The 25,276-nt window shown below is 39.5% G+C and overlaps 1 protein-coding gene across 5 annotated transcripts in view; it reads right to left on the bottom strand.

The window, feature by feature from the left end:
* Window positions 1-25,276, bottom strand: part of PLPPR1 (phospholipid phosphatase related 1) — a 326,466-nt gene that overhangs the window by 118,835 nt on the left and 182,355 nt on the right. For 4 of the 5 annotated variants that reach the window (XM_045470343.1, XM_045470345.1, XM_045470342.1 and 1 more), the window contains one exon: window positions 8,190-8,297. In XM_045470343.1, coding sequence (XP_045326299.1) covers window positions 8,190-8,252 — 63 coding nt within the window. In that variant the 5' untranslated portion in view covers window positions 8,253-8,297. Of the gene's footprint in view, window positions 1-8,189; window positions 8,298-13,252; window positions 13,376-25,276 lie in introns of those variants that run through there. The other variant, XM_045470341.1, reaches the window with a different exon arrangement.

Genomic DNA, 25,276 nt, shown 5'->3' with positions numbered 1-25,276 from the left:
ATAGAGAACCCAGAAATGGACCCACAAACATATGGCCAACTAATCTTTGACAAAGCAGGAAAGAATATCCAATGGAAGAAAGACAGTCTCTTCAGCAAGTGGTGCTGGGAAAACTGGACAGCAACATGCAGAAGAATGAACCTGGACCACTTTCTTGCACCATACACAAAAGTAAACTCAAAATAGATGACAGACCTCAATGTAAGACAGGAAGCCATCAAAATCCTCGAGGAGACAGTAGGCAAAAACCTCTTTGATCCTGGCCACAGAAACTTCTTACTCAACATGTCTCCAGAGGGAAGGGAAACAAAAGCAAAAATGAACTATTGGGACCTTATCAAAATAAAAAGCTTCTGCACAGCAAAGGAAACAATCAGCAAAACTAAAAGGCAACGGATGGAGTGGGAGAAGACATTTGCAAATGACATATGAGATAAAGGGTTAGTATCCAAAATCTATAAAGAACTTATCAAACTCAACACCCCAAAAACAAATAATCCAGTGAAGAAATGGGCAAAAGACATGAATAGACACTTCTCCAAAGAAGACATTCCGATGGCCAACTTACACATGAAAAAATGCTCCACATCACTCATCATCAGGGACATACAAATCAAAACCACAATGAGATACCACCTCACACCTGTCAGAATGGCTAACATTAACAACTCAGGCAACAACAGATGTTGGCGAGGATGCGGAGAAAGAGGATCTCTTTTGCATTGCTGGTGGGAATGCAAACTGGTGAAGCCACTCTGGAAAACAGTATGGAGGTCCCTTAAAAAACTAGAAATAGAACTACCCTAAGACCCCACAATTGCACTACTAGGTGTTTATCCAAGGGATACAGGTGTGCTGTTTTGAAGGGGCACATGCACCCCAACGTTTATAGCAGCACTATTGACAATAGTCAAAGTATGGAAAGAGCCCAAATGTCCATCAATGAATGGATGAATAGATAAAGAAGATGTGGTATATCTATACAATGGAGTATTACTCAGCAATCAAAAAGAATGAAATCTTGCCATTTGCAACTACATGAACAGAACTAGAGGGTATTATGCTGAGCGAAATTAGCCAGTCACAGAAAGACAAATATCATATGACTTCACTCATATGAAGACTTTAAGATACAAAACAGATGAACATAAGGGAAGGGAAGCAAAAATAATATAAAAACAGGGAGGGGAACAAAGCATAAGAGACTCTTAAATATGGAGAACAAACAGAGGTTTACTGAAGGGGTTGTGGGAAGGGGTATGGGCTAAATGGGTAAGGGGCATTAAGGAATCTACTCCTGAAATCATTGTTGCAGTATATGCTAATTTGGATGTAAATTAAAAAAAAAAAAAAGAAAGAAATGTTGTCATGGACCATCTTGGAATTTTAGCGATTCTGGATTTCAACTCTTATTAGCAAAAGAAAAGTTTATATTCTAGTCCTTAAAAATCACTATTTGTTTGGGGTACCTGGGTGGTGCAGTTGGTTGAGTATCCAATTTCGGCTTAGGTCATGATCTCACAGCTTGTGAGTTCAAGCCCTGCGTCGTGTACTGTGCTGAAGGTCAGAGCCTGGAGCCTGCTGCAGATTCTGTGTCTCCCTCCCTCTCTGCCCCTTCCCCAATCACACTCTGTCTCTGTCTCTGTCTCTCTCAAAATAAACATTAAAAAAATCACTATTCACTTGTCAAAGGCTTTTCATTTAAGAGGCTCCAGCCAGCATGGCAAGTACACTTTCAGGATTAGCTGACATGGGGAAATGTCCAAAGGAGACATTTTTCTGAATACCTAACATGCAAGGGCATGATTTCTGGAAGCACCTGGGTTGCCCATTACAGATCACACTTCTCAATCCATTCTGTGTTGATCCCCTCCCTTTCAGCCCACTACCTTCTGTGTCTACTCTCTTTATCTACAAACTTTGTTCTCTCTCCAGTGACATCTTCTCATTTTGGTAGCATCCAAGGATTACTCGGCACTGTGCTTTCCTGACTTGTTATCACTATGAGACCTTTTGTGCTATGTACTCCTTTGCCAGACAGCTTCTCCACCACTGGTTCGGCCTTCTGGGTGGGTCCCAGGCAGGCTTCCACTTTGTCCTCACTTTTGAATTTTTAGGTGCTGGCTTGTATCTACTCACCTCACCAACTGCCACAAGTAAAACATCCCTCAGTCAAAATTTTATGCTTGCAGAATTAAAATATCACTAAGAAAATGCACATCAGTGCTCCACTGTGGGCACTGTTTGGCTCTCATTTCCACCCTCCATCCTTCACACACATTTCAAGCATGGCCCAATAATCCTGGCTCTATGAAAAACTTGATGAGATTTAAGTTACAGAAGCCTGGTTAGCAACTGAAGTATGCAAAAAGGGCAAAACACATAATGACTTTGGGGGGAAAATAGGTACTGAATAGATAAGTGTTTAATAAATGAATGCATTCACGGAACAAAGATGGCCTGAAAACATCCCACTGCAAACATCTACAAACAATGGCTTGTCTTTTTTATTTTTATCATTCATAGATGAGCTGAATCAAAAAGGGTACTGAAAAGAAGAGTGGTAACCCAATAAACTGACGATAGGGTGGACCCAGATGGGAGTAGAGAAAGGGGTACAGGTCAAACTCCATAACAAGATTTGGGGTTTAATGTCCATGAGGACCAGGTGTGAGGACCTGAGTGTGATTGGAGACTGCTGTGTAAAAGCCAGCATTCCTGAACCTTGCTTTTTCACTCAGAGAAAGAATGTTCTACATAAATCCACCTATGTCATAGGAAGACTACAAGGAAGGTGAACTTTGATGTAAGTATACTTTGGGATTGTCACATTTGGGTTCTGAATATAGAAGCCTAAGCCCAAGAGAAACATGCAAAATCCCCCCAAAGACTCTTAAAATCTAAGGCCTGCATGAATCCTACAGAAGAAGCAAGCTCTGCTAAAAAATGAGCTAAAAAATTACAAAAATAAATAAGGAAACAATCCACCATGAGCTAGAGATGGCAGATACAACATACAGGAGGATTAGCATACCAATAATCTCAGAAAACAGAATAATCTGAAAGAATATTAAAGAAAAACTGTAAGCATGGGGACACTATACAAACAAAAAGATTTTTGCACATAGAACTTCCAGAAATTAAAAAACAAGATGGGTTAAGAGACATGGAATACAGAAAGACGGAGAAGAAGATCCAACATATCAAATGGAGAAAGAAAATAGAATGGAGGAGACAGAGTATTTGAGGATGTGGTGCCTGAGACTTTTACAGAATTGGTACAAATGTGACTTTTCACACTCATGATATAAAATAAGTTCTAGCCAGTATAAAACTCACACCTAAACATTATTATATGAAATTACAGACCACCAAAGCAAAGAGAAAAATGGCAAAGCCACTGGAGAGAAATGTGGATTACCTATCAAGAAGAGTATGACTTCAACTCAGCTCAGGATCTCATGGTTCATGGGTTTGAGCCCTGCGTGGGGCTCTGTGCTGACAGCTCAGAGCCTGAAGCCTGCTTCGGATTCTGTGTGGGTGTGTCTCTCTCTGCTCCTCCCCAACTCATGCTCTATCTCTCAAAAATAAACATCAAAAAAAAAATTTTTTTTAAAAAGAACAGTAATAAGAGGAGAGTCTTCACAGCAAAAATAAAGGTAGGCTGCACGGTGCAGGAGAGGGAAATGGTTTAATACTCTGGAAGTTCAGAAGGTAGAATAAACTATTCAATCCAGAATTCAGTACTAAGCTAGACTGCCCTTCTAGATTAATTGTATTATAAAGACAAAGTCAGATAAATATTGCAACTGTTTACAATTCATCAGGTCCATGCTGAAAGAACTACTAAAGGCTCAGTTTCATGAGGAAATTAAACCCTGACAGAAGGAGAGGAATAAAGGGAGGAAGGGTGAGCAAAGAAAATGAATATGCAGGTAAATTCAAAGAAGCCAGGACTGAAAAATTAGTGAAAAAATTTAAAGAAGATATAAAATCAAGAATGACACCCAAGATTTCAAAGTGACTTAAGAACATCACTGTTTACAAGAAGTGAAGAGCTACTGGTTAAGCTTATTGTTTGTTAACTTTAAATATTTAAAATTGAAGAGTAATGGGGCGCCTGGATGGCTCAGTCGGTTAAGTGTCCGACTTAGGCTCAGGTCATGATCTCACAGTTCGTGGTTCAAGCCCCGTGACGGGCTCTGTGCTGACAGCTCAGAGCCTGGAGCCTACTTCAGATTCTGTGTCTCCCTCTCTCTCTGCCCCTCCCTGCTCATGCTCTGTCTCTCTCTGTCTCAAAAACAAATAAAAACATTAAAAAAAAATTTTAATTGAAGAGTAAGGTTTAAAAGAAGAGAAATAGAATCTATAATTTAAAACCGAAAGGAAGATTAAAACAAAAGAAGTAATCTAATCTAGAAGGCAGAAAACAGAAAAAAAGGAAAAAGAAAAAGGAACAAAAGTCCATATTTACAACTTCATGCCAGAACGCCTGAAATATTCTCTTTAAAGTCAGCAATCAGCCATGGATGGCTTCTACTGCTGTCTCTATCTAACATTGCGCTGGAGGTCTTAAGCAAAGCAAAAAGATAAGAAAAAGTTGTAAAAACTAGAAAAGAAACAAATCTGCTACTACTTGCAGATGATATAACTGTCTGAAAAAAAATCTAAGAAATATACAGACGCAGTCTAGAGTTTAACAAAGTTTCCTCAAGGAAACGGATAAAAATTTCAATATTGGTCTTACACTGAAGCAAACCACAGGGAAATGTAATCATGTCCTGGCAATTCCACGGCTAGGAGTGAATCCAAGGGAAGCTCTTGGACACATGGACATGGAGACAGAAATAAGAACGTTTTCTGCCAAAGAAAGCTGTAAGAGTAAAATAAGAGTCAGGAAAACAAAAAAGAATCAACCAAACTGTCCCTCAGTGGGCGTATTCATGCAATGAGATAAAATGCCACAATTTAAAAGGAATGGATTGCCAATCTGGATAAATGTCAGAAACATAATGTTGAATGAAAAGGCAAGTTGCAAAAGGAAAGTTCAATATGGTATCATTTATGTAAAATCTCCCTAAGATATTGTTTACGAATATGTAGATATATAGGAAAAATATGAAAATATGAATGAGAATCATACAGGGGAATAAAGCCTCCAACTTCACGGATAGTTACTTCCAGGTCCAGGACAGTAGGACTTCAGCCATATTTGTAATATTTTATTTTCCTTGAAAAAATATTTTTTTTCCTTGAGAAAACATTTAAAGCACATATGGAAAGATTTGGTTTTGGTGTATCTGTTATATTTCCTCTGTTTGAATTCTTTCATAATTAAGAAGTAATAGTGAAAAGGTATTCATTGATCAAATTGACATTTTAACTAAGTTATTTTTGACCAAGTTTTCTGATATCCCTGGCATAATGTACGTAAACGGTAAGTGTTTTTTCATTTTATACCCCATCCCACCCCCAACTGGGTCTTATTCAAAGTTTTCTTGCTCAATCTCAGAAGAGCACTATTAAGAGAAAATATTTAAAAAAATTTTTTCTTCATTAACAAAAGATTTTTTTAACTTTTGACCCCATTCATCTATTTCTCCCCCTCTCCCCTCCAACAACCACTAATCTGTTTTCTGTATCTATGAACTTGGTGTTTTTTAAATTTAATTCCACATGTAAGAGAGATCATACAGTATTTGTCTTCTCTGACTGACTTATTTCACTTAGCATAATGCCTTTAAGGTTCATCCATATTGTTGTATTTTGCAAGATTTCATTCCTTTTTATAGTCAAAGAATATTCCATTATGTGTCCATTCCACAATTTCTTTACCTATTCATCCATGGACGGACACTTAGGTTGTTACCATATCATGGCTATTGTAAATAATGCTGCAATGAACATTGGGGTCCATACAATTATTGGTATTTGACAGCTAAAATACAGGAGTATCATGACAGCCACTTTGAGATATACCTCTTCCCCTCTCAATTTCTACTTTATTTCACTTCACTTCCTCTTTTTCTTTCTTCTGCTTATTTCTGAGAGAAGTCACTGATTTACCCTATTTTTTAAAGTTTTTACTTAAATTCCAGTTAGTTAACATAGTGTACTATTAGCAAGTGCACTTGTAATGAGCAGCAGGTGTTGTGTGTATGTGTTGAATCACTAAATTGTACACCTGATGTACTTTAAACTTCCATGCAAAATAAGGACAATACAACAAGAAAAAGAATAAACTGTCTTTCCTTTCTCAGATTTTTAGACTTATATTTATGTTTGTTAAGGTTAAGGCAGAGAAAGACTGATTTATATCTCTTCTTGCTTGCTCCACCCGTCAGCTCATTGTTCATACATCAGAGGACCAAAAATCTTCAGAGATATACCTTCCGGCAATAAATTAAACCTCTTACTTTGAGGTTTAGATCCTATTTGATTTTTAAGAAAATTTAAAGTAAAATTGCTACCAGGAAGATAAAGATAGTATCAGATGACTTATTGTCCGATTTCCCCCAGCTTACTTTACAAATTTCTCTTACAACAAAGAATTTTAACATTGAAAGACCGACATAGTGCTATAGTCTTCTACATTTTCCCCATGAGCAGCATGAGAAAGGACTCTTTTTCCTTCATTAAAATTTCAATATGAACAATGGTAACTAGAACCCACAATATACATAAGGTATAGTTATTGTCTGAATGGAGTTATTCTAGGCCTTCTACAGTAAGTTAAAGGAAGAGTATTAAGAAGATGTGTTTATGTTGAGAGAAAAGTTCTTTGTCTACCCTTTCAGAGATTCAGCATAGCGTGAGTCTGTAGGTCTCCTGACTTATATGAACACCTCTGTCCCAAGTTAATGTTCTATTTCCCCCTAATTCTGCAATACAAACAGATTCACAAACATCACCAGAAAAGAAATCAAACACTATTTGTTCATCTAAACTACCAAGGGATGTCTGCAAGTGAAACTCAAGGATCAGCCAAACCCATGTTTATTGGCCCCAAATCAGAATGTTCAAAATTATTCAACAGACTATATAGACAGCCAAAGTTATTTCAAGAGGTAGAAGGTAAAAATACTTCTTGCGTTGATGCACAGAAGATGTTTAAGCAGCGTATGTATTGAAAGTACAGTTTTGAATATAAGTAGTGGTTTAACTCAAGTGTTGTCTGTCTTCACATGGATAGTTAAATGGATCAACATGCATGTTCCTCCCACACTCAGCCAAAAAGATCCCATAATATAAGAATATGCTACAGCTGGGCCTTGGGATGTAAAGACTATCCTGGCAGTTACCCAGAAAGGAATCTCAGGACACTTACTCTTCAGCTCTTTACATGGTCATATTTTAAAGCCAATCTTTAGGATAAAAAACAACCCATTTGATGCTCTACCTATGTCTTTGAGAAGGCAGAAATAATATCTTTGGCAAATCGACATCTTATTTTGAGATAACCTGGAGTAGCTAGCTTTTTCTTTTTTGCATCGTATGATTACAAATTTCTTAAAATTTCCAGGTCTCTGCCTCCTCCATAAAAACATTATAAAGAGTGAGGTACAGTGGGGGAGTGTAAGGAGTTTAACCAAGAATATGCTGGAGAAGCGTTTGTTGGTACAGGCTTAGAGCAACTCAACAAAATCATTCACGACCAAAATAAATTGCACATTACACAAGCTCTCAACACTCTACTTTAAAAAAAATGCCCAGTGGAAACAGTCAATTCTAAGATTTTTTTTTCTTTATTTGGGCCGTAAGGCAAAATCTGTCAACTAACATCATCTGTACACAATCTGGTTTATTAACTCCTGAAATATGATATTTATTTTTTAATTGAAATTTTAGTTAACATATAGTGCAATATTGGTTTCAAGAGCAGAATCAGTGATTCTTCACTTATATACAACATTTATTTTTTAAAAACTATCTACTTAAAATGCTGCATTCATAATTCATACATTCAAGTCACTACTGGAAGTAAAAGGAATAAATTATTTTGTATCCCATAGATGAAACTTCTTGTCGTATGGCTTCAAATTCAAGGAACGCTTTGAATAATTTATTCCTTACCAATATTTGTGCTACCAAAATTTGTCAATGAGAAGGTTAATTTTGTAAAATAATCGAAGTTCTTGGCATAAAAACTATTATTCCGATTTGTCCATAAAGGCAAAAAATACACATACCTCAACAAATATAAAACACGGGATGATGGAATAACTTCGTTGAGTGTTGTTTCCTACAGCCATTTCTTACACCATGTAGCAAGGCTGCACCGTCTAAAACTGGCCAGGCTGAAATAGAAACAGGTAGCATGGTATAAGAACCATAAGTTTAGCAGTCCCTTAGGGATTTACATGAAAATATCAGCTACCCTCTAGATAAACAAGCTGTGTACAAACAATGCAAACAGTGATCTATAACATAATCAAGTCAGACTAATCATCATTTCAGAGAAAAGACATGTATATACTAGCCATGAGCACTCTAGAGTTTATTTATTTATTTATTTATTTATTTATTTATTTATTTATTTTTTAATATATGAAATTTATTGTCAAATTGGTTTCCATACAACACCCAGTGCTCATCCCAAAAGGTGCCCTCCTCAATACCCATCACCCACCCTCCCCTCCCTCCCACCCCCCATCAACCCTCAGTTTGTTCTCAGTTTTTAAGAGTCTCTTATGCTTTGGCTCTCTCCCAATCTAACCTCTTTTTTTTTTTTTTTTTTTCCTTCCCCTCCCCCATGGGTTTCTGTTAAGTTTCTCAGGAGCCACATAAGAGTGAAACCATATGCTATCTGTCTTTCTCTGTATGGCTTAATTCACTTAGTATCACACTCTCCAGTTCCATCCACGTTGCTACAAAAGGCCATATTTCATTCTTTCTCATTGCCACGTAGTACTCCATTGTGTATATAAACCACAATTTCTTTATCCATTCATCAGTTGATGGACATTTAGGCTCTTTCCATAATTTGGCTATTGTTGAGAGTGCTGCTATAAACATTGGCGTACAAGTGCCCCTATGCATCAGTACTCCTGTATCCCTTGGATAAATTCCTAGCAGTGCTATTGCTGGGTCATAGGGTAGGTCTATTTTTAATTTTCTGAGGAACCTCCACACTGCTTTCCAGAGCGGCTGCCCCAGTTTGCATTCCCACCAACAGTGCAAGAGGGTTCCCATTTCTCCACATCCTCTCCAGAATCTATAGTCTCCTGATTTGTTCATTTTGGCCACTCTGACTGGCGTGAGGTGATACGTGAGTGTGGTTTTGATTTGTATTTCCCTGATAAGGAGCGACGTTGAACATCTTTTCATGTGCCTGTTGGCCATCCGGATGTCTTCTTTAGAGAAGTGTCTATTCATGTTTTCTGCCCATTTCTTCACTGGGTTATTTGTTTTTTGGGTGTGGAGTTTGGTGAGCTCTTTATAGATTTTGGATACTAACCCTTTGTCTGATATGTCATTTGCAAATATCTTTTCCCATTCTGTTGGTTGCCTTTTAGTTTTGTTGGTTGTTTCCTTTGCTGTGCAGAAGCTTTTTATCTTCATAAGGTCCCAGTAATTCACCTTTGCTTTTAATTCCCTTGCCTTTGGGGATGTGTCGAGTAAGAGATTGCTACGGCTGAGGTCAGAGAGGTCTTTTCCTGCTTTCTCCTCTAGGGTTTTGATGGTTTCCTGTCTCACATTCAGGTCCTTTATCCATTTTGAGTTTATTTTTGTGAATGGTGTGAGAAAGTGGTCTAGTTTCAATCTTCTGCATGTTGCTGTCCAGTTCTCCCAGCACCATTTGTTAAAGACGCTGTCTTTTTTCCATTGGATGTTCTTTCCTGCTTTGTCAAAGATGAGTTGGCCATACGTTTGTGGGTCTAGTTCTGGGGTTTCTATTCTATTCCATTGGTCTATGTGTCTGTTTTTGTGCCAATACCATGCTGTCTTGATGATGACAGCTTTGTAGTAGAGGCTAAAGTCTGGGATTGTGATGCCTCCTGCTTTGGTCTTCTTCTTCAAAATTACTTTGGCTATTCGGGGCCTTTTGTGGTTCCATATGAATTTGAGGATTGCTTGTTCTAGTTTCGAGAAGAATGCTGGTGCAATTTTGATTGGGATTGCACTGAATGTGTAGATAGCTTTGGGTAGTATTGACATTTTGACAATATTTATTCTTCCAATCCATGAGCAGGGAATGTCTTTCCATTTCTTTAAAGCTTCTTCAATTACCTTCATAAGCTTTCTATAGTTTTCAGCATACAGATCTTTTACATCTTTGGTTAGATTTATTCCTAGGTATTTTATGCTTCTTGGTGCAATTGTGAATGGGATCAGTTTCTTTATTTGTCTTTCTGTCGCTTCATTGTTAGTGTATAAGAATGCAACTGATTTCAGTACATTGATTTTGTATCCTGCAACTTTGCTGAATTCATGTATCAGTTCTAGCAGACTTTTGGTGGAGTCTATCGGATTTTCCATGTACAATATCATGTCATCTGCAAAAAGCAAAAGCTTGACTTCATCTTTGCCAATTTTGATGCCTTTGATTTCCTTTTGTTGTCTGATTGCTGATGCTAGAACTTCCAGCACTATGTTAAACAACAGCAGTGAGAGTGGGCATCCCTGTCGTGTTCCTGATCTCAGGGAAAAAGCTCTCAGTTTTTCCCCACTGAGGATGATGTTAGCTGTGGGCTTTTCATAAATGGCTTTTATGATCTTTAAGTATGTTCCTTCTATCCCGACTTTCTCAAGGGTTTTTATTAAGAAAGGGTGCTGGATTTTGTCAAAGGCCTTTTCTGCATCGATTGACAGGATCATATGGTTCTTCTCTTTTCTTGTATTAATGTGAGGTATCACGTTGATTGATTTGCGAATGTTGAACCAGCCCTGCATCCCAGGAATGAATCCCACTTGATCATGGTGAATAATTCTTTTTATATGCCGTTGAATTCGATTTGCTAGTATCTTATTGAGAATTTTTGCATCCATATTCATCAGGGATATTGGCCGGTAGTTCTCTTTTTTTACTGGGTCTCTGTCTGGTTTAGGAATCAAAGTAATACTGGCTTCATAGAATGAGTCTGGAAGTTTTCCTTCACTTTCGATTTCTTGGAATAGCTTGAGAAGGATAGGTATTATCTCTGCTTTAAACGTCTGGTAGAACTCCCCTGGGAAGCCATCTGGTCCTGGTCTCTTATTTGTTGGGAGATTTTTGATAACTGATTCAATTTCTTCGCTGGTTATGGGTCTGTTCAGGCTTTCTATTTCCTCCTGATTGAGTTTTGGAAGAGTGTGGGTGTTTAGGAATTTGTCCATTTCTTCCAGGTTGTCCAATTTGTTGGCATATAATTTTTCATAGTATTCCCTGATAATTGTTTGTATCTCTGAGGGATTGGTTGTAATAATTCCATTTTCATTCATGATTTTATCTATTTGGGTCATCTCCCTTTTCTTTTTGAGAAGCCTGGCTAGAGGTTTGTCAATTTTGTTTATTTTTTCAAAAAACCAACTCTTGGTTTCGTTGATCTGCTCTACAGTTTTTTTAGATTCTATATTGTTTATTTCTGCTCTGATCTTTATTATTTCTCTTCTTCTGCTGGGTTTAGGCTGCCTTTGCTGTTCTGCTTCTAGTTCCTTTAGGTGTGCTATTAGATTTTGTATTTGGGATTTTTCTTGTTTCTTGAGACTGGCCTGGATTGCAATGTATTTTCCTCTCAGGACTGCCTTCGCTGCGTCCCAAAGCGTTTGTTGTATTTTCATTTTCGTTTGTTTCCATATATTTTTTAATTTCTTCTCTAATTGCCTGGTTGACCCACGTATATTATTTCTTTTTAGTGTATCACTTAGTTCTCTAATTTTCCCCTCATACTCCTGGATTTTTTTATCTCTCTTTCTCTCAGCTTCCTCTTTTTCCATAACTTTATCTTCTAGTTCACCTATTCTCTCCTCTGCCTCTTCAATCCGAGCTGTCGTCGTTTCCATTTTGTTTTGCATTTCGTTTAAAGCGCTTTTCAGCTCCTCGTGACTGTTCCTTAGTCCCTTGATCTCTGTAGCAAGAGATTCTCTGCTGTCTCTATCCTGTTTTCAAGCCCAGCGATTAATTTTATGACTATTCTAAATTCACTTTCTGTTATATTATTTAAATCCTTTTTGATCAGTTCATTAGCTGTTGTTATTTCCTGGAGATTCTTCTGAGGGGAATTCTTCCGTTTGGTCATTTTGGATAGTCCCTGGAGTGGTGAGGACCTGCAGGGCACTTCCCCTGTGCTGTGGTGTATAACTAGAGTTGGTGGGCGGGGCTGAAGTCCGACCTGATGTCTGCCCCCAGCCCACCGCTGGGGCCATAGCCAGACTGGTGTGTGCCTTCTCTTCTCCTCTCCTAGGGGCGGGATTCACTGTGGGGTGGCGTGGCCCGTCTGAGCTACTTGCACACTGCCAGGCTTGTGGTGCTGGGGATCTGGCGTATTAGCTGGGGTGGGTAGGCAAGGTGCACGGGGGCAGGAGGGGCAGCCTTAGCTCGCTTCTCCTTAGGTGATCCACTTCAGGAGGGGCCCTGTGGCAGCGGGAGGGAGTCAGATCTGCTGCAGGCGGTTTGGCTCCGCAGAAGCACAGAGTTGGGTGTTTGCACAGAGCGAGCAAGATCCCTGGCAGGAACTGGTTCCCTTTGGGATTTTGGCTGGGGGATGGGCGGGGGAGATGGCGCTGGCGAGCGCCTTTGTTCCCCACCAAACTGAGCTCTGTCGTCCGGGGGCTCAGCAGCTCTCCCTCCCTTTGTCCTCCAGCCTTCCCGCTTTCCGAGCAGAGCTGTTAACTTATGACCTCCCAGACGCTAAGTCGCGCTTGCTGTCAGAACACACTCCGTCAGTCTGGCCCCTCCGCTTTTGCAAGCCAGACTCGGGGGCTCTGCTTGGCCGGCGAGCCACCCCTCCACTCCGGCTCCCTCCCGCCAGTCCGTGGAGCGCGCACCACCTCGCCGTCCTTCCTACCCTCTTTCGTGGGCCTCTCGTCTGCGCTTGGCTCCGGAGACTCCGTTCTGCTAATCCTCTGGCGGTTTTCTGGGTTATTTAGGCAGGTGTAGGTGGAATCTAAGTGATCAGCAGGACGCGCGGTGAGCCCAGCATCCTCCTACGCCGCCATCTTCTCTCTAACCGAGCAGTCTAGAGTTTAAATGACAGGTAGTGAACCCCCCACCCCTGCAAAAAAAGCTACAGTGAATCGAATTCTAATTGCCTAGACCTGCACCTTGCTTTACCTGAGTAGACTGCCCTCATGCCATGAAAGGCAGTTTCTGCTACAATACATTTGTTGTTTTCCATACTGCTCAGATCTCCTCTCTCTAGTCCTGATTCTCCCAGTTTGCAAGGTTTGTTTCTACCCTTGCCTATACCTTTGGAGCTGACATTTAGTACTGAGGCACTAACCCCTGACTTCTTACCCTGACCACTCTTTGCCCTTGCTCCTTTGATTATTAATTATTTTGGATTAATACATCACTGATCCCTCTCACTGAGTTCTCTCAGTCCCGTGTGTGTGTGTGTGTGTGTGTGTGTGTACCAAACAGAAAAACACCATAATAAAATCTCTCAATTTACACAAATGGAGTATCTAGGCAACCGTAGATTATTTTCAGTATTTGATAGAATATCTCTGACCTTGAACCAAAAATATTCCTGTATTAGATTTGTTTTTTTAAGAAGAATAAAAATTAACCAAACAACCAAGTTGAGGTTTTAGACTTTTATAAAACTTCCAAGGCCAGATGAAAAGAATTTTCCACTACACCTTTATTTTCTATCCAAAGCAACACATAATATGTTTCAGGTACCTGTTCTTGATAGTTATTATTTTTTGCCTGTTATGTTTCTGTGTTACCCTTCCTAATAGTTGTCATGGGTTATTGCATGAAGAGTGACACAGGACTGCACTATCCTTAAAGGTCATGAATTAATATTTTTAACTTAATTCTATCTTTGTAAAGTCCTCCTTACCTTTTCTAGAAAGAAATTTTACATTTCATTCTCTTTTTGAGATACCAGCTTCTCACTTGATTAAAACTTTCTCTGATCAAATTTAACATTTACATGTGGTATTAAGTCCACATCAATCACAGCGCTTAAATTACTTAGGTTTTAGGCAAGTTAAGTTTTCAATTAAAATCAGATATTATCTGTTATAAAGTAATACCCATAATAAATCTATTTCACCATTCTTTTTTGGGACTTAGGAAGAACTAACTTTTTTACAATTACAAAAGAATCCATATGTAGGGTACAGGTTGAGTTAATCTGGCAACCACATATTCTTTACATTTTACCCTTAATCCAAATATCTTAGAATACACGTATCTATGATTTAGAGGAGTCTGTACTTCTTTCACGGTGCCATATATTTGAAAAGAAAATTAACTTTTAATCACCCCAAAGCAAGCGTGGGCACCAGAAAAAGCAAAGGCATCAGACACCTAGTATTTTAGATGGTTTCTCCAGATGGTTAATAAAAAAATAGCAACGAAAAGGAGAATATAAGACAAGACTTGGAGTATCATATAAAATCTCCTTTATCTTCATTCTTTTAGCTCAAAATACAACCTAGCTTTTTACGGGTACAGAGATTTTACACACACACACACACACACACACACACACACACACACACACACACAGTAACTACATTGAGGCATATTTTACATATATATAATTCACCCATTTCAAGTATTCAATGATATTTTAGTAAATTTACCATGTTGTGCAACTGTCACTATAAAACAATTTTAGCACTTTTTGCTCACCCCAAAAAGAATCCTCTTCCTCACCAGCACCTCCCTGACCACCCTACCACTTCTCCAGCCAAGTCACCCACTAATCTACTTTCTGTCTCTATAGAGACTTTCTGTATTCAAGTAAATAGAATTATACAATATATGGTTTCTTGACCTGGATTCTTTTATTTAGCACTGTTTTTGAGGTTTATTCATGTCATAATGCATATATCAGTAATTTTTTCCTTTTTATTGCTGAATAGTATTCCATTGTATATCTATAGCACCTTCACCAACTGGTAGAAACATAGGTTGTTTCTAATTTTTGCTGTATCCAATCTTAGGTTGCATCTAGTATTGTGGGTAATGATGCTAAGAACATCTGTGCATAAGTCGTGTGTAGATACATGTTTTCATTTCTCATTGTTAGATACCTAAGGGTATCTGGGTCATATGCTACATTATATTTGCTGGGTCATATGCTACATTATATTTAAGAGAACTGTGGACGTGTTTTCCAAATTGGTTGTGTCATTTTACATGGATACCAGCAACGTAAGCGAATTCCCATTTGCTACATCCTAACATTTTTATTGCCTATCTTTTTTTAAATTATAGTCATTCTAGTGGTTATGAGATGATAGCTCATTGTGATTTTCATTTAATAACAAATGATATTGAGCATCTTTTGATGTGCTTATCAGCTGTTATATCTTCTTTTGTGAAATATCTACTCAAATCTTTCCGTTTTTTTGACTGGGTTGTTTATCTTATTGCTTTCAAGGTGTAAGTGTTGTTTTACATTCCAAATACAAGTTTCTTATCGGATATGTATTTTGTCTTTTGACTATTAATGTATCTTGGCATAGATTCCTTTAGGTTTTTTTGCTTGGAGATTTCTCACTACTTGAATCTGTGGGTTTATGGTGTTTTTTTTGCCCAGATTTAGGAAAATTTTCAGCATTATTCCTGGAATACTTTTCAACATGATTTCTCATCTCCTGGGACTCCAATGACATGAATATTAGATCTTTTGCTTTAGTCTATCATGTCCCTGAGACTAATTTTCCACCTCGGTCTATTTTCTCTGTTGTTCAGATTAGGTATTTTCTATTATTCTGTCTTCAAGTTCACTGATTCTTTCATCTTTCATCTCCGTGTTGAGTTATATCCATCCACTGAGTTTTTAATTTCAGTTGTATTTTTTAATTCTAGAATTTCCATTTGCTTTTTCTTTATACTTTTTTTTTTCCAACGTTTATTTATTTTTGAGACAGAGAGAGTTAGAGCATGAACAGGGGAGGGGCAGAGAGAGAGGGAGACACAGAATCGGAAACAGGCTCCAGGCTCTGAGCCATCAGCCCAGAGCCCGACGCAGGGCTCGAACTCACGGACCGCGAGATCATGACCTGGCTGAAGTCGGACGCTTAACCGACTGAGCCACCCAGGCGCCCCAGTATACTTTCTCTTTCTTTACTGAGATTACTTTTTTCATTTGCTTCAGCATGTTTGTAATTGTTTATTGAAGCATTTTTATGAAGACCACTTAAAAATTCTTGTCAGATGCTTGTGACATCTATGTCATCTGGGTATTGGTATTTCTTGGTCTTAATTCAGTTTGAGATCATCCCTGTTCTTGGGATGAAGAATGATTTTTGATTGAAACCTTGGGTTATTACATGATAAGGCTCAAGATTTTGTTTAATCCTTGTGTTTTATCATACCTTCTCTGATACTCCTCCAGTAGGTTTGTGTTACAGCCATGTGAAGGTGCCACAGGTTCTCCACTTGGCCTTCTATAACACCTGGTTGGGGAGGGGCCCCTTTGCTAGGCAAAAGTGGAATTCAAGGTCTCTACTGACATCCTGGCTGGAAGGGGGAGACGTACCTCATTTTTTACTGCTCCCCATGTGGCCTCCATGGACACTGTGGGAAGGTGGCCTCATGATTGCTGAGTAGTGGTAAAATTCCTGACTTCCCACTAGCCCCCCCTCTGATGCCACCCCAATGAAAAGGAAGTAGGGGTTCCTCAGTACTTCCTGGTAGGGGTGAGAGGCCAGGCTCCCCACATATTTCCCTCTGGTACTTGGAGGTAGGGAGACAACTCATTACTGCCCTGCATGAAATAAAGTTCTGGCTCCCCCTTGACTTTTTCTGACATGACCTCAGCAGGAATCTGAGGGAGTCTCCTTATTGCCTAGCAAGGGTAGAAGTCCAGGGTCTCCACTTGGCCTTCACTAGTTCAGCAGAAGAGATGGGACTATAGTTTTTTCTGTGGTGTTTGGCTGGAGTCAAGAGGTTCTTTTCTAAAAGTTTTCTGTTTTCCTCGGCTGCCTTTTCCCTACCCTTTGGCTGAGCTTTTCTTTTTAAAAAAATTTTTTTTTCCAACGTTTATTTATTTTTGGGACAGAGAGAGACAGAGCATGAATGGGGGGGCGGGCAGAGAGAGAGGGAGACACAGAATCGGAAACAGGCTCCAGGCTCTGAGCCATCAGCCCAGAGCCTGACGCGGGGCTCGAACTCACGGACCGCGAGATCGTGACCTGGCTGAAGTCGGACGCTTAACCGACTGCGCCACCCAGGCGCCCCTGGCTGAGCTTTTCTTGGGGCTATTTTGTCTGTGAGTATTATTCTTCCCCGGGTATCCAGATTCTCCATCTAGTCTGAGAGAAGCGGCAAAAAGAAAATCATGGGAACTCACTATTGTGTTGTTTCTTGTGTGCTAAGGTCCTTAGATACTCTACTTTTCCTTCTATCTCTCAGTTTTCTTATGTTTATAGAACATTTAAGATTTTTAGTTGTTTTCAGTCGAAGGCACAGGGAAAAGTACATCTTACTCCATGCTCCCAGAAACAGAAGTCATCAGAATCTTTTTGAAGAAGTACCACATAGTCCAGTCACCAAGATTCTAGTACAGCCCAGCCCAGCTTTGTTCTCATGAACTTGAGTTTCTCAGTGCCCAAGGTTTCAAAATAAGAGAACATATCTTATCATTCATTCATTCATGAGTCCCTAAGTCATGCCACATACCCCATTAGGCAAAACCAGAAGCAATGAACTGGTCAAATACCCTGTGGGTATAACAGGAAGAAGGATAGGAAGGATAGGAAGAAGGAAGAAGGATAATGATAGCAAAAATAAATAATCAATTCTAATTCTTGTGGTCAGGGATCTCTTTATCCATCAGTTATATTGTACATTAATCTTTTATGCATTAGGCACAGTAGACATAGTGCCTAGGGTCCATAATACTTTTAGGGGCCTATGCAAAGGTTTTAATTTCTTCTAAAACCAGAAAATGGACTTTGAGGCGGAAGAAAATTTTAATATATATTATTAAATTTAGTTTTATGCCAATTGTAAAATATACATTTTAATTTTTTTTAACTAGAGAGAGGGGTCCCCAAAGGCAAAGTTGCTTAGAGTCCACAAAAGTAATAATGCAGCTCTAGTTGAAGAGAAAGTTGAGGAAAGGTTTCTTAGAAGAGATGGCTATTTAAGTTGATCAAAATAAAAGCAGAGGAGGATGAGAGAGGCATTTCAGCTAAAGAGAGCAGCAGGAGCAAACGTTCCGAAGACATGAATATGAATCAGCCTAACGTGTGAGAAACTAAAAACAAAGAGCAGGTCAAATGTATGAGAACCAGGATGAGCAACAGAAGTACCAAAATTTATGTACATGTAGCTCTTTGTGCACAAACTCTCACAATCAGAGTATCTCAAGAATAAGAAATATGAGTGGTCTATTTCCATATCAGATAGTAACATAGGGAAAAAAGAGAATATGGACAGACAATGCTGTTTCTTGGTAATAAACTCAGACAGAGCTCTTATTTCTAAGCAGCTAAGTATATTATAATCAGAATTGTCTAATGAAGCGACCACTGCCATCTCCTATATTTCCATTGATTTTTTCACATAATTTCCTCTTATTTATGAGAATTGTTATAATTCCTAATCAACCCATGATAGATACAAAAATAATTACTGATTACAAAGTATCTGTATTTGTGATTCTGAAAATTGATGGTGATGAAGCATGGTAATAGCTAGACTTCATTTTTAAGTTTTGCATAGTTGGCTCCAGCTGGTCAGTCAAGGAAGCTGCAAAGAAGAAAAATGTCTATGAAAAATAGTCACCATAATCCAGTGGGCCTTTCTGCCCAACTTTGATGTGAATCTAAAATTGCCAGTGGCCAAAGTCATAGCCTATGGTCATTCTCAGTAGCCTAGAGTCTATTATGTTAGGGAAGCTAGAGCTTTCTCCTTTTACAGAGACAATTTTGAGCTAATTTTGCCAAAAAATGCCATGGTTCCTTTCAAAGTTAGGATGATATGAATTAATAGACCTCACTAAAACAAAAATCTAAAAACCACATAGACAACAACAACAACAAGGACACAAAAAATGGTACCCTTCCAAGGAAGTCAAGAATTCTTCACTCTGAGGCCACAGGACAGTGTTTTTGAACCCCATCACTATTGATATAGTGGGCTGGATAATTATTTCTTGTGAGGGGCTTTCCTGAACATTGTTAGATGTTTAGTTATATCCCTGGCTTCTAGCCATGAGATGCCAACAGTAGCAACCCCCTTCCCAAATCATTGACAACTAAAAGTTTACAGACATTGCCAGATGTCCCCTTCAAGAGGGGAGGTGGTGGGGGTAGAGATAGACTCTAGGGGAGAACCACTAATTTAGGAGGATAGAGCTCCTAGAAAATGAGAATTTTTAAGCTGATGAAGAACTTGCTTCACCTGGGATAAAGGCCACAGTTTTACCCAAGGGGACAAACCTATTCCTGCCTAGTACCCAAGAGAGGGAAATTTGGATTTTTTGTTTGTTTTTTACCATATGGCGTGGGATCTCAAAAAGGGAGTGTTGAAAACAAGCTTAAACAACCTTAAAATAGCTCTGAAGGGATTTTGCTTCCAGCTAAAAGAAAGTAACTGAGACTGGATTTCATGCCTGACAACTCAAACATACAAACAAAAATAAAAAAGACAATGGTATTTGAGGCATGGGACATGAGGCAACAAAGGGTGGTGATCCCTGAAAGATGAGAACACACAAAAGGGAGCCCCAGGACTGCCCTAGCTTATTGGCTGGAGGGTCTTCAGGACATGGTAGGGAAAGGAGAACCCAGAAGAATGGCTAGTGGTCTCCCTGAGTAGATAGAGATGAGAATGTGGAGAAAGCCTACACAACTGAAGTTCCCAAGGCAGAGTACAGAGAAGAGAATAATGCAGAGACACAGTTGGGTGTGCTGCAGAGGGTCCCTTGTGTGTTTTTAGCACAGTACTGATGAGCATGAATGGAAAGTACCCAAGGCCTGAAAAAAACCACCCAGAGGGATTAAAGCAAATAATCACCAGGGCTCACACATGGGCAAGAATACTTTCTGTTCCCACCACCAAAACAGACTCCCAGTTTGCCAGACAACAGGTAGAGGGACTTCAGTGTTGGTTAATAACCACTATGAAAACATTTCTCTTCCGGGAACCACAAATGGCACTGAGAAGTACTCCTTGTAGACTATTACTGGGTTTTTGTCTTTCTTTCATTTGTGTGTTGCAGAATACTAAATATTTATTGAGATTCTGGGCCACTGAGTGGTATGCTTTTCCCAGGTGTTAGGGGGAACCACAGAAGCAAGAATATGTACCAGCACAATCCATAACCCAGGTCATGTCAAAAGCATCCCTGACATGAGTTTTACAACACTTGAACATGGTGGAACTTTCTAGAAATTCCACAAAACTTAAGTTTATGTAAGGTTAAACTGAGATTAGGCCTACAATTAGTTTAAGATGAGATTATGTCTACAAAGGGGGAAAATAGGGCTTATTTCTATGTGACTCAAATCTTTTTTAAAATTTTTTAATATTTATTTATTTTTGAGATGGGGGGAGACAGAGAGAGAGAGAGAGAGAGAGGGAGAATGAATCTGAAGCAGGCTCTAGGCTCCGTGCTGTCAGCACAGAGCCCGACACAGGGCTCCAACTCGTGAACTGTGAGATCATGACTTAAGTCAAAGTCTGACGCTTAACCAACTGAACTGCCCAGGTGCCCCCAAATCTTCTTTTTTAATGTTTATTTGAAAGAGAGAGAATGAGTGTGTGTGAGGGGAGGGAGGAGAGAGAGAGGGAGAGAATCCCAAGCAGGCTCCTCACTGTCAACACAGAGACTGTTTCATGAACCATGACTGATCTCATGAAATCAAGAGTTGGATGCTTAACTGAGCCACACAGGCAAACCATGACCAAAATCTTAACTGGAGGTAAAGTAAATTGTAGAAAAGGAGAAATTAAAAGGTAAGGAAAAATGAGTTGTGAGAATTTCATTTTATTCACTAGTACTCAGGGTGAGCCATAATCCCCCAATCCAGCTTCTCTTTCACACATGTTAAATAGGCATTAACTTCCTTGGTGGTGCTGAGATACCCCTCACTGTTGTGGATCATTTCTATTCAGTACATTATCTCCAACCAGGATCACACTTGGCATTTAATTTCCCAAAGCTGGAAAACCTATTTCTTTTTTTCTTTATTTTTCTTTTCTTCTTCTTCTTCTTCTTCTTCTTCTTCTTCTTCTTCTTCTTCTTCTTCTTTTTTACAGCAACAAAGACATGAAAGGATAGGAATGAACTGAATGGGTTGTAGGTGAGCGCTAAACAGATTTTATCATCAGATGGTGTGGGATTTAGGAAAGAACTACTTAGGCTCTCAAGACAAATTCTTTACTCTGTTTTCAAAGCTTGTGAAGAATGATGAGTGAAGACCCTATATAATAGGAGAATGGCTTTGGCACTCCCTTTTCCTTCCAGTTTCTTCCCTGCACAGTCTCACAATTAGATCCACAGTCCAGCCCTTGAACTAGTTCAGACTAAGGCAGGGAGATATACAGAGCAAAAAACCCCACAATCTAGGGAAATCTAGAATGGAGGCAAACCTTTACAAAATACCCACAACTCAGGGGCCTTTTGAGGATACCTGGGCCCCCACATTGTTTTTGAGAGGCTTTTCAGACCCAGGAATGATTCCAGGTTTCCCTAGGGCTCCAAGACAGCCACTGCCCTTTGTCACCAGAGTATCATTTGCATTCAGGGTCCCTCCTGCTGGACCTCTCACAACCAAAGCAGAGGTTGCCTGGCTAATGTCTAAGCTTGCTGTAGCTTTCTTCCATGGTTCAGTTTCTTACTTAGCTCCTAGTCCTAACTAGGTCTTGAGTCAATCATTTCTAGGTTTTGCATGAACTCAACAATATGATACTAACGTAGGTCTTGGCTCAATCCCTTTTGCCTATTCCAACTAGCTAAGACCACTATACTTTGGACCCAAAGGACAATGAGAAATAAAGTGTTTTTGAAGTCCTAGAAATCAAAATGTAAAACCGAAAACATTCCAAATTGTAAAATTGAAAGGTGGGGGGAATTATTCCACTGAATTCTACTTCTGAGTCTTTGATCGTTTAAAAAAATCACTTCAGATTGCTGCTTTAAAAGGTATATGCCTTGGGCACCTAGGTGCTCAGTCCTTAAGCTTCTGACATCGGCTCAGGTCACGATCTCATAGTTGGTAAGTACGAGCCCCACTTTGGGTGACCCCTACTTCCCTTTCTCTCTCTGTCTCCCTCCCTCCCTCTCTTTCTTACTGCCCCTTGTGGGATTCTTTCTCTCTCTCTCTGCCCCTCGCTCACTTGTATCCTTTCTCTAAGTAAATAAATAGATAGATAGATAAATAAAATGTATATGCCTTAAATAACAAAAGTTAAAAGTTAAAAAAAAAAGAGAGTCAAAGTCCACCTAAACGTGAGCCATCTCTGTAGAGATTAATCTTTTAAAAATAAGGAGAACAAGGATGAGGTCAAGAACCAAGCTCAGCAGGTGACCTGAAGCAATTGGGAGGAAAGCCTCTGAGTGTCTAAATGGCTGATTGGAAGGGCTGCCCAAGACTGCCTTATGGGTCACAACCAGGAGAACTGCTTAATAGGAAAACAGTGCCCAGAGAAGCAGGGTGTTGCTCTCATTTCTTTTAAAAAATTGTCGATATTGTTTACCCCTAATTTTCCACACACACAAAACACACACACACACACACACACACACACACACACACACACACAAAACCTAGCTGAAAAAGGTAGCAGGGCATAAAGGGCTTTCCTTATTTATAAAGTAGTGAGTTAATGTTTCCTTCAATAAAGTCAAAGGGTGAGGGAAATGAGGTTTGATGCTCAGTTAAACTGAAATCTTGAAACAGTGGAGCAAGAACAAGAAGTATGTCCACACAGGGACGGATAGACAGACAGACAGACAGACAGACACACACACACACACACACACACACACACACACACACACATACACAGGCTTGGACATTAGGAAAGTTTCAGCAGAAGTTGTGTTCAGCTGGGGAAAAAATAGGCAGAGAATATGTTGCCATTGCTCTTAACTGAAAAGCAGTGAATGTGATTCTTAAACAAAGTATTTGTATTTTTTTACATCTGGCTCTGGTTATAAAATTTCAAATATAATTTCAAAAGCAATCGCAGTTATTAATAACAAAATTTACAATGATGCCACCATCATGATCTATGTTATAGGACTAACTTGTTAGGGGTAAAGAATTGTTTTATTGTGGTCTCTCACATCCTTCCAGGGAAAAATGCCCAGTGGTAAGGTTTAAGATGAACTTGTACTTGATTCAAGTCTATTCAAAAATGGGCCATATTTTAGAAAAGATCTGGTATTCCTAGTATTTCCTAGTATTAAAATGCCTTTTACAAACGATTTGGAAGACAGACTTTGAGAAGATGGTACCATTTTTCCATTCACCCATCAAAAGCCTTTATAAGTACCTACTAACTACAAGGCCTTAGGCCTTGAGTGATGTAAATATGAGTCAAACAGCCATTGACAGCAGGCAGCTCTCAACCTAGTAGGAACATAAATACAGACAAATTCAGAGTCCTTTAAAAATGTGGATGATGAGAATTCATAGGAAGAAGAAATTATTTCCATGGAGGACATCTGAGGTGTGTCTGTGAGGACAGGTAAGGAGGAGATGTATGAATAGGCCGAGGAGAGGGATTTCCAGACATTAGAATGAGCAAAGTATGGAGCAGAACAGCCCAGACAATATCCAAGGTGTATGGAATTATGGTTAAACAAGTTTGGCCAGCACACAGGACACACCAAGAAAATGGACCTGGGTACAGCCAGAGGATTGGGACTGGGTTGTAGAATGCCAAGCTAAAGACTTTAGAGTCTCTGCATTTCCTGTGGCTCATAGGATGGAAGTTAGATGGCAGTAGGTGAACTGTGGAGTTAGGAAGACCTATTAGAGACCATGGTCATCCAGTTGAGATGGGATTAGAACCATGCAAGACCTGGATTCAATCCAGGTTTTATATTTTTGAAATGAACAGGGAGTAGAAGTAGATAGGAGTGTCTGTTTGCATATGGGCCTCTCTCAGTAGCCTAGAAGTGAATTTGCTCAATATTAAGTTCAGAGGGACCAGATTACCCTTTTGGACTTCCTGGTCATTGGTTCCTCAACATTCCCCTCTGAATTCTATTCTGGTTTGCATCTCCAGGGCCACAGTGTTTCTAATGATCCAAGAGATGGGATCACTAATTAAGTGGAAAGAAAAACAGCAAAAGATCAAGTCCAAGCTGGAGAAGGGAGGAAATGCCCCATAGACTATAATTTTAAAGAAGCTACACAGGAAAGTCTTTTTGGGGTGTGGTGTCTCCAGGATATTAGACAGCCCTTTACGGTCTTGCCTGCAGGGATGTATGTCACAAGCTGTTCTGAGCAGTGGGGAGTCTGCGAAACTGTTGTTCTGCCAAGCAAGGCTGCATTTTCCAATTTAAAGCTAAGCTGCCCAGGAGCCAAGCTGTTTGTTTTTCAGAAGAGAAGACAGGAAGAGAGAGAGACAGAGAGAGAGAGAGAAAATATAAACATGTGTGTGTGAGAGAGAGAGACAGACAGAAAGCACAGAGAGACGGAGGGATCCATGAGTTAAGATACCAAATCTATCCTGATGGCAACTCTCTGGAACAGAGTGGTTTTATTTTTGTCATTAGATTCTTGATCCTTGGCACCCTCAGAAATCATTGCCAGAAGTCCCAATGGCCTCATGACAGGTTAATTAATTAGCTCTGTTGGACCCTGTTGGGTTCTCACAGGAGACAGGAAATAGAATCAAGAGGAAATCCCTTTCACCACGGGAGGTTACAGAGGAGGGTTAGACGACACTGGTGTGAGCCTTGGTTTGCCCACAGTCAGGGGAGGATTGCATTTAATCAGTGACTGAACCAAACTTGGGATTTTGAATGAGTATAATAATAATGATAATATGGCCCGCTAGTCTCCTTGATAAACATCCATTGAGGACTTACTATTCCATGACAGGCTTTATACAAGTTAATACCTTTATAGTTTTACTTTTTACAATTAACACTACAATGCTTTTTGGGTAATTTGCATATGAGATGGAAGATACGCTGACTGT

Source organism: Leopardus geoffroyi, chromosome D4, assembly GCF_018350155.1.
Source record: "Leopardus geoffroyi isolate Oge1 chromosome D4, O.geoffroyi_Oge1_pat1.0, whole genome shotgun sequence".
NCBI classification, from domain to species: domain Eukaryota; kingdom Metazoa; phylum Chordata; class Mammalia; order Carnivora; family Felidae; genus Leopardus; species Leopardus geoffroyi.
Note: the sequence above shows the minus strand (reverse complement) of the source record. Positions and strands in the feature narration are given on the sequence as shown.